A 9816-nucleotide genomic window follows, 5' to 3' on the forward strand; every position below is an offset into this window, starting at 1 on the left:
GCTGCGAGACGTGCGAGCCGTGATGCTGACACAGCCATGTGCCAGTGCTGCGTAAAACCGGGAAAATAGTGCAAAGCCTTGAAGGGAAAGGTTGATACTTGCAGAGGAAAAATGTTACTTTTTTTCTCTTTTTTTCCCCTCCCATTCGTTTTAATGCAATATCTGATGTCTTAATATTTTGTATAAGCTGCCAGGCCCGTGTGGTTTGGAGCCTTTTCTACCCTTTCTTGTGTGGCTTAACAGAGCTACACAGGCTGTGTGTGTACTGTGACTGCACTTTGTGTACCGTTCTGGATCCGTTTCTGCTAGGGTGTCTGCAGCTCTAAACTCTATCGTCACGATAATCAAAGTTATAATAACGTATCCCGGTATGTAAGTACCCTTTGGTGCCTACAGCCAGGTAATATATCTGTTTTCATAAGAATATCTACGGTAATTACAGTGCTGTATGATGCTCTGTGGAGATGGATAGTCTGCACCTTGGGTTTTCCGTGCTGTCTGACTGAACTTTACTGCTTTGAGTGCTGGGCTCACATGAGCACTTACAGTTCCAGCTCCACATGCATAGGTTAATGTTTGTCTTTAGCCTCTTGTGTAAAAAGGCACAGAATAAGAGCATAGTCCTGACAAATTCCTTTTTAAGTTTACATTTAAATTAAAGCAACTAAGATGTCAGTTATCTAACAAATATTTTTCCTGTCAAGACCTGTTAAGAGTTTTACAGTGTGACTTTCTGTATCTGATTAGTAATGCTTCTAGATTGTGATAGCACAGGTATGTTTGTTTCCTCTAGTAGCTTAGTCACAGGTCAGTGTTTGTTCAAGCTGTGATAGTATTTCAGGCCAAGTTTTCCTGGTCTTCATACCAGGCCTGACAAAAATAAAACTGTAGATTAGAAGAAACAAAGTAAATGTTGCTGCATAGTTTACGTATAGCTCTACCTCATTTGTAGCTTGGTGACATTTGCCTGGATTAAATTCTGTGTCTGCCTTTTACGGGCTGAGTAGGAAGACTAAGCTTTGAAGTGTTTTGCTGCTGAAGCACAGACATGTTTCAGGTTTTATGCTGGGGGAACAATAAAGTTACAACTGCTTAATAGGCAACACTCTTCCTGAGCAAAGGGGCTTTGAACCAGCTCTGGTCTGTCCATTGATTTAATTGAACACTGCATGTGTTTCAAAATTAGGAGGTTATGTGGTAGGTGTCCGATTGCTACAACGCTTGCTGCCATCCTTTATGAGTTAACTAAGTTATGGCAGTGACCTTAGTCACATCTGTAACTTCACAGGAAAAAGCAGTAAAAGAATAAAGCGCCAAAAAAATATACTAATATTTTTAAATGCACTTCTAAAAAGTTGTTTTGAAATATACCTGTCTACTCTCAACACTGAATCAGTTTACATTAATTTTCTATAGCAGATTTTCACTGCCCAGGTTCCGAGATGGACGCAAGTGTTTAAATTATGGGTTAATAAATGAATTGCTGATAAGTAAAATGACTGAAAAATACTAAAAAGCAGTACTTTTAACTCATACTGTGGCATGAGGTCTTCTAATTTTCTAGCTTAATAGCTAAAGGTATTTTTTAGTCTTTGGAATTTATCAGCTCCTGCGGAGATAACCATGAAGTTCGAGTTACTCATGCAATGAGTGTTCAGAATGAGTGCTATAATGGGATGATGGATAAGTGGATGTGGAACAATATAATTGGGTTTGGTGGGAGTTTTTTTTATTCTGTCTTCCTTGTCGGACATGTTTTTTAGCAAAGCTGTGGTATATGTGTAAGGCTTTTCCTGGTAAGTGGTTGCTTTTCATTAAAAGAAGAATGGCTGTTCCTGTTTCATCATGATGCTAACCCCTCTGCAGACCCTTTCCCCAGCTATTAGAAACTGGCCATGTAAATTATGAGTAGAATAAAGAAAACTTTCTACTTGGAGAAATCGAACCTACTGGTTTCAAATAGTCTTCTAAGGGACTTTAAAAGCTCTACATTATATGCTCAGAGAGCAAAAAATGGTTTTGTTTTACCTTGAAGGATGGAACCAATGCTGGATAATGAGGGATTTTTCAGACGGTCCTATATTACTAGTGTTGAGCCACCTCAAAGAACAGGACCAGTAAATGTGGAAGATATTAAAGCAGATCTCTCTACTGAATTTTCTTTGGTTTCTCTAAGCTCGGACTCAAGCCAGGTAAGAAAGCTTTAATGTTTGTATTGTTTGGATATCTTTTAAATAAGCTTAGACCTTTCATTGACAACAATAATCAGAACTTTACATAGAAGATGAAAAGCATCTTTAGTATGTTTTTAATTTGGATGAGATGCATAGGATTAGACTAAGTAGTGTGGCACTGCACTGGTACCTTGCTGGATGCATCGGTCTTCTATGAATGAGGCTAATTGGCAGTGTAGAGTAGCTTAATCATAGAATGTTTTTGTGGGTTTCATTCTTGATATCTAGTTGTCCTGTATGTAGTGTATATACATGTGCTGCGAGATTAATAACTAAGTTATGGCAGTGACCTTCTGCAGGAGCCTAGGCACTTGTAAAAACTGATATAATGAATTACTTTTGCTTCCCATGTCATCAAATAAGTCTGTTCAAAATAGCCTATTGAAAATAAAATTGCCTTAACATGCTAGTTATCAAAGTATCTTGACAAATTTCTAACTTAATTTTTTTTTTCTTTTTTTCTTCAGAGGAGCAGTTTGGAGTCTAAGGGACATATACAAGTTTGTCTGCGTATTAGGCCATTTACATCATTGGAAAGAGAGAATGAATTCCAGGTGTGAAACTTACTTGGTTTAAAAATACCTTAAATGTATGGGGGTGGTTTTATCCCCTAAAAGACTGAGCTCTCTATACTCTTTTCATGCCTGCATTGCTTATGTTTCCTTTTAATAGGACTGTGTTTCACTTGAAGACTCAACAAGCATCATACTGAAGCCCCCCAAAAACTCTTTGAATCGACTAAGTGAGAAGAATGTAGGACAGATGATACAGAAGTTCACTTTTTCACGAGTAAATTAATTGTCTTTAAATGTTTTTAATTCCTGGAAAAAGTTGATTCAACTTATTTAATACTAAGAAAACTAGATTTTTAAACTACCAATAGTCTTTAAAGACTTAAGTTCATAAATATATAAAATTTAAAGATTCTTTAAAAGCTTCTAATAATTGCTTTACCAAGAAATATTTTTGTTTATGCTCAGGTGTTTGGACCCGAAACAACTCAAGAAGAATTCTTTGAAGGTGCCATGAGGCAACCAGTGCAGGATTTCCTCGATGGATATAATCGCCTCATTTTTACATATGGCGTTACAAATGCTGGGAAAACCTACACATTCCGAGGTATAAGAAGAAATGAGTTCTCCTTGAATTAAATCACTTTTTTTTTTTTTTTTGAGTGAGCATTGGTTCTAGCAGAAATATTATAGCTTTTTCCTTTATTTAAAATGTAGGTCCTAAACACTGGCTTCTCTTGAATATTAATAAATAGCCTTTGAAAGTCCCCTTCCATAACAAGTAAACTGCTAACAGATGGAGTCTCTCTGAGTTAAAGTAAGCATATAGTGATATTGATTTGTAAGGCTGCAATAATTTCAACCAGCTGTCCATGACTTTTCTTTTTCCCTTGAAGTATCTAGAATGTCAGGGAGGAGAGGGAGTTAGGAAAATATACCTTCTATGTATCAGGATATGAAAGGTGTGTAAGCAATTCTACACTCGACTGTTGTTGTTGTTATTATTATTATTATTATTATTATAAAGGTCATATACTTCTTATATGCCCTGTCTTCAAATAAGGAGTAGTATTTGAGTCCATTTCAATTATTACAGGCAGAGAATAAATGTTTTGAAACATGTTTAATTACTTCCAAGTATTTCTGTTTTGTCTCAAGTTTCTGAGCTTACCAGTAACATCCCAGGAGACCTTGTTTCATAATGCATTATTTCTGTGCTGTTAAAACTCAATGTTCTTTCTGATCAGAAGGTGTCATTCTTTAACTACCTTTTCAAAACATTTTAGCAAATAAGGTGATTTGATTCACATGGAAACGATTTCTCCTATAACGAGTCTAGCAGTTCCAGATGCTATGCAGGTTATTTTATATGCACAGGTAGTAGAAGGACAAAGAGTTTTGTGCCATATGAAACTGATCTTTGTTGAAGTGATGTTTTCTTCTAAGTGATAATCTGTTAGGTGGATTATAACTAATGACTACTTCCAGTTCTTTCAGTTATCACTAATCTGGGGCAATAATGGCATACTCTTTGCTGTCAAATAACATATAAATAAAAACCCCAAAATCCCTAAAGTGTTCAGTCTCCCATGCTTGACTAGTTTGGGTTGTACTGTGTGATGTGCATTTTTTTTTTTTTTTTTTTTCCCCCCTAAGAATTTTTGATCCATGTTTTTTCAGACTGGAGACTTTTTCATGATATTACACTTCTGGGACTTAACTATCAAGTTGTAATAAGAATTGGCAAGGCAGAATGTTGCTTACTGGGTGCCATGATTTCCTCTTCTGTTATTCCTGGTATTGCCAATATAGCCTTTCCACTTTGGCATTACATGGGAGCCTGTATTCAGTCAATGGCAAAGGGCTTAAGTGAAGGATGAAGCAGTTTGTTGGTTTTTTGTTTTTTTTTTTTTTTTAAGGTGGTTTATTGTTTGCCAGTAACTATTACTTTGTTCATGTTAAGTTGAATAACAAATGGTATCACAATAAACAAAAAAATGATTAGAGAAGAGAGAAAATGAGGAGAAATAAGCGTACTGCAACAGTACTTTAATTTCAGATGTCATTTAGTTACTGGCTTGGTTTTTAAGTGCCAACCAGATTTCATCTAAGTTCTGACTTATGTGGCGCAGCCAGTGCTATAGCTTTTAGATGCTAGTCTGTCTCAAGTGTAGGAGAAACTATCAGAGGCTGGAAGGTAATGCTGTCAGAGTCTGAGACAGGACAGTAGTTCCTCTTTCACTCTCACCTTCTCTCTGGTTTAAAAATTACTCAAGTGAACCCTTCTTAAACTTGCTTCTGGATTCAAATAATTTGAGTGTGCACAGAGACTTATTTGACTCCTTTTTGCCTTTCTGGTGCAAAAGTAGTATGCTCTGAAAAAAAGGGGCTGGGTGGGGAAAGGTGTGTGGTTCCTTTCACAAGGCTTCTAGTGCTGTGTTTTTGGTTTTTTTTTTTTTTTTTTTTGGTAGGGTGTGTGGACAACAACTGAGAGATCAGTCATGATTTGTACTTCAATTACTTCCTTGAGAAAGTCAGTGAAGGCAGCTTATGAAATGTGATTTCAAAAACTGCAATTATCTATTAAGTGTCTGTTGGTTGTGGTATTTTTGTTTGTTTTTTCTTTTTTTTTCCTTTGAGGCTAAGCTTATGAGAATACCCCAGCAATTTTTTGTTGTATGTTACACCCCTTACTGTCAAAAGTGCTGAAAGCTGAATACTTTTTGCAACATTAATGGTATTTCTGTTATACTGAAAAAACAAAACAAAAAAACCCAACCCACTGCTTGGTGCTGTAAGTGGCCTCCAAGTTCCTCATATATACGCCTTGAGATTAGAATTGCTTATTTTTCTGTCTTCATTTATCTGTACACCTTGATCCCAGTAATAATTAGGATCTTCCTTTTGTACATTGCCTTCAGGGACAGAAGATGATGTCGGAATTCTGCCAAGGGCCATGGATATGTTGTTTAAAAGCATTCAAGGAAAGTTATACACAGCAATGGATCTCAAACCCCATCGATGTAGAGATTATATAAAGCTGACTAAAGACCAAGTGAGAGAAGAAATTGCTATTAAAAATTCAATACTTCGCCTAACAAAAGAGGTAGAGAATCACTTCTTCCTATACTGATGAGCATGCATATCTTTAGATAGCTCAATGTTACCCTAGTCATTTTTCAATGGAAAGAGACTCTATTTAAGCATGGGCATGTCTATTTGCTGTCAACTAGCTATCCAGATGAGCAGTAAAGTGGGCAGTAGAGCTGATGAATCCTATTCTCCTGTGGATTTCTGTCTCGTAGCTGAATACTTGATAAGATGTGAAGTCAAGGGTGTTTTGGGTGGTTTTTTTTTTTTTGTTTTTTGTTTTTTCTTCCTGTAGCTTGGGCAACTGACAACTCATCTTCTAGGGTTACTGGTGCTTAAAAAGGGCTGTATGCAAATAGTATCCACATCTGTGGAGGTGCTACTAGGTCTGCTCCTTTAAACAATCACTGTCTTTCAGGATACTTGAATGAAACTAATAATTTTGAGGTTGTTCCCCTCTCCAATTTGGCAAGTATCCTCAAAAGAAGCAACACTTTTTCAGTCCAGGAAAACACTTCAGCTTCATGAGCTGCCTGGAATTCTGAAGCTGTTTAGTCCAATTACAGTTATGGGGGATTTGTATTTTATACAAGGATACCCTTTTTCTTGATATTTTTAATCCTGAAATGAATGGACTAATATAAGAAACCTGAGCATATGCTAGCAAATTGAACTAGGAAGGGATTATTGTGGGTTTTCTCTATCTTTAGTGAAAATACTTAATTATCTCCCTAGTGGTATGCTAGCTTATAATGAAGTGTTCTGGCTGTTGTGTATTGGAATATATTTTGCACTGGGTTTTTTTAGTGTGCTTTTTTGTTTTGTTTTTTTTTTTTTTTTTAAATGTATGAGTTAGTTGACTGGACTTCTCCAGTGTAGAAGGCAGGTGGCAGCAAAACTCAAGGCTTCACTTTAAAAGCACAGGCTTACTTTAAATCTTGCTCTAAGTCTTTCAAGTATTTCAGAAAAGCCTGTTATTATGTGCATTGAATACACGTATATGTTCCCTCTGGCTTCTGAAACTGTGCTTATAAGAACAATACTTCAGCTTATAAATTTGGTGGCGAAGGTTGCATCTATATATTAAGAGACAGATTTTGGTGGGTGTTTTTTATGTGTAAAGCTTAAACCTAAAAGTTTTGATTACCTGACTATGTAACTATTCCAGGAATCTCTTTATGGAATCCCAGCTTTAGATGAAATATACCCTTGGCAAAACATTAAAAACAAAACAAAACAAACCAACAAACAAAACAAACAAAAATCAAACACCCAAACAAAAACAAACTGACCGAAACTGCCTGTTTTCTTCTCTTTTATGCAATTCTGTGCCTAAACAAAAAAAAAACAACCAAAACTAAAGCTGGGAATAGAGTACATGTGTATGAACCTCATAAGCTCTAGCTCTGATTTGTTCTTTGATCTTTTCTAGATTTGTTGCCTTTTTTTTTTTTTTTTTTTTTAATTGAAGAGCACAGTGGAAGATTTTCCTTCTCTTTCTAAAACCTAGACTTTAATACAGACTGTAGAAACCTTTCACAGTTGAATCATGAAGCAATAAGTTGATCACTTAATTTCTTAAGTGAACATATGTTCTACACTTACCTGTTTCTGAGAGTTGACCTAGTAAGCTGCAAGATAAGGAATCGTGGATTAGCAAAATGCTAATAAGAAAAAAAAATAATTCAGGACTCTACATTTGCCACATTAAGAGTAATGTGTAAACTGCAACTGGGGTCCTGCAAATCATCCTGTTTAAATAATTCTGTTTCTGTGTGGGCTTCCACCTTTCTCTCTCATTCTGTGGCTCATTTTCTTTTGGTTCAGCAAGCTGAAGTGCTATATGCTGTGATGAGGCCTAACGCAAGGGAAGCATCAGGAATGAGTATTAAAGTAAGAATAATTCTTTCAACAGGAGTGTGTTGGTCCACTAGGCATAATATGTAGCCAAGATCTTTGTATTGGCATATTGCAACTATGCTGCATTTGTATCCGGTAGGACAATAGATCTACTACAGAAGTAACTGGTGGTGTACAGTCAACAACATATCTTAAAGTTTCTGTTCTCTTTTATAGGTAGACCATCAAAATAGCACCACGAGCAAAGCACCGATTGATTCTAATGGTATGTTTAATATTAAGGAATTGCAATTAAAGCTGGCAAAGAAGTTTTCTTAAGGTCAATAACTGACTTATGGCCTATGTTAATAACAAAATGACTACTTGATGTTTTTTATATGCCTATGAATTGGATAGTAAGCAAGTTATCTGTGCAGAAAATACAAGGGTAAAATGTGTAGAAAAATAACTGAACAGGCATTGGGATGAAACTATAGCAAAAAAAGCAGGACTACTTATTCTGTGGGCCCTAGTGATGTCGTGACAAGCTTATAGAGTACCTGTATGTATCTAATTCTAGCGTTTAAAAACTACCTAAATACTAGGTTTGCTTTTAAAAGTCATAATGAAGTGTACTTGTTGGTTTGATTCCATCTTCTAAAGATGCTGAAGAGATTTGAATAATTCCAACCAAGCTGTGTGTGTTTGGTAGAATTTGCAAGCAGAAAGGGGAGTAGTAGAATATCTCTTGCAATTATGTAGGGGTAAGCATTTGATGCTTAATAAAGGGGGAGATTTCAATGGGTTTTTGTCTGCAACAAGAGTTTTAGAAGGGTCAGTTTTCACTTGCTAATTTTTAAAATGAAATTCACTTTACTAGGCCTATATTGACTTGTAATATTTTGTTCTTGGTAGATATGGAAGAACTCTTAAAAGACTCGGAACAATCTAGCACAACTGTGGAAAATTACATGAAGTTTTCTGTTTGGGTTTCATTTTTTGAGATTTACAATGAATGTTTTTATGATCTCCTGATTCCAATATCAAATGACAAAAAAAGAAGAACACTACGCCTTGCTCAAGACATCAAGGGATGTTCTTATGTAAAAGGTGATTGGAATACATTACGGATTGCCGAATAATATTACTCCTGGTATGCATGTTATCTGTGAAGCCCTTCTTACTTTTTGATGATGTTTACAAGTTTATCATGCTTGTTCTTCCTAAAGGACTGCAGTGGATACAGATTTCTGATTCTAAAGAAGCTTTTCGACTTCTAAAACTGGGGTTGAAGCAGCAGAGTATTGCAAGCACGAAACTAAATGCTTACTCCAGCAGGAGGTGAGAAACATTTTGAATAACTTTGGGCATAAGATGGTGTGTGGGATGGAGCAAGCATCAAAAATATGGCTTGAAGGTCTAGGGAAGAGGCTTTAAGAAGGTCTAGATATCTAGGTTTAGGGTTTGGCATCCTTTAGCAGTGCTTTAAGACAAAAGGATTCAATCCTTCAATAAGATGAACATGTACTAAAGCTAGAAGTGTTTTATCAAATAGTCTCCTTCAAGCAAAAGCATTTGGTTTTTATTCTATCTATATGACTGAGAAAAAAGCAAAATAAGTACTACATAAATATCTCTTTAAAAGTTTGTATCTGATAAAGTGTATGCTTAGATATGCTGACAGATTCAGCAGTGTTCTGAACAGATGTTGTGGAGGCTAAAAATATTTTCATTTCTCTACTAATTTAAACTTCTTTTAGTCACAGCATATTCACAGTTAAGGTATTGAAAATTGAAGATTCAGGAGCACCACAAGTAATTCGAGTCAATGAGTAAGTTCAGAGCAGAGTTTTCCTCTTCTATGATGTTGTTGATTATCTTACGTGTTGGTGTACTGGTACTGCACTAAACACCCAGCACTCCCTGGTAGAGCATCATGCACATATAGCATTTTCCCCACTTCCTACATTCATATGGTACTTGGTCCTCTACCTCAAGCCACCAGGTTGCAATGCTGTTGCGTATCTTGTCCCCTCTGTTCAACAAAAGGTTCTGTTAGCCTGAACTCATGTAAGTCCTCAAAAGGAAATGGGTGGGAATGGAAAACCTCTTGGGAAAGAGGTTGGCAGGAAGACTTGTGG

General features: G+C 36.2%; 1 protein-coding gene across 1 annotated transcript in view; it reads left to right on the plus strand.

Moving 5' to 3' along the window:
* Positions 1 to 2036: 2036 nt before the first annotated feature.
* Positions 2037 to 9816, plus strand: part of KIF20B (kinesin family member 20B) — a 36525-nt gene continuing 28745 nt past the window's right edge. Inside the window, 8 exon segments of the mRNA XM_010015252.1 lie at positions 2037 to 2192; positions 2702 to 2788; positions 2907 to 3023; positions 3215 to 3353; positions 5668 to 5908; positions 8556 to 8785; positions 8905 to 9016; positions 9436 to 9507. Of these exon segments, the coding sequence (XP_010013554.1) occupies positions 2037 to 2192; positions 2702 to 2788; positions 2907 to 3023; positions 3215 to 3353; positions 5668 to 5908; positions 8556 to 8785; positions 8905 to 9016; positions 9436 to 9507 (1154 nt within the window).

The sequence above is a fragment of the Nestor notabilis genome, unplaced genomic scaffold (genome assembly GCF_000696875.1).
Source record: "Nestor notabilis isolate BGI_N333 unplaced genomic scaffold, ASM69687v1 scaffold17075, whole genome shotgun sequence".
NCBI lineage: Eukaryota > Metazoa > Chordata > Aves > Psittaciformes > Psittacidae > Nestor > Nestor notabilis.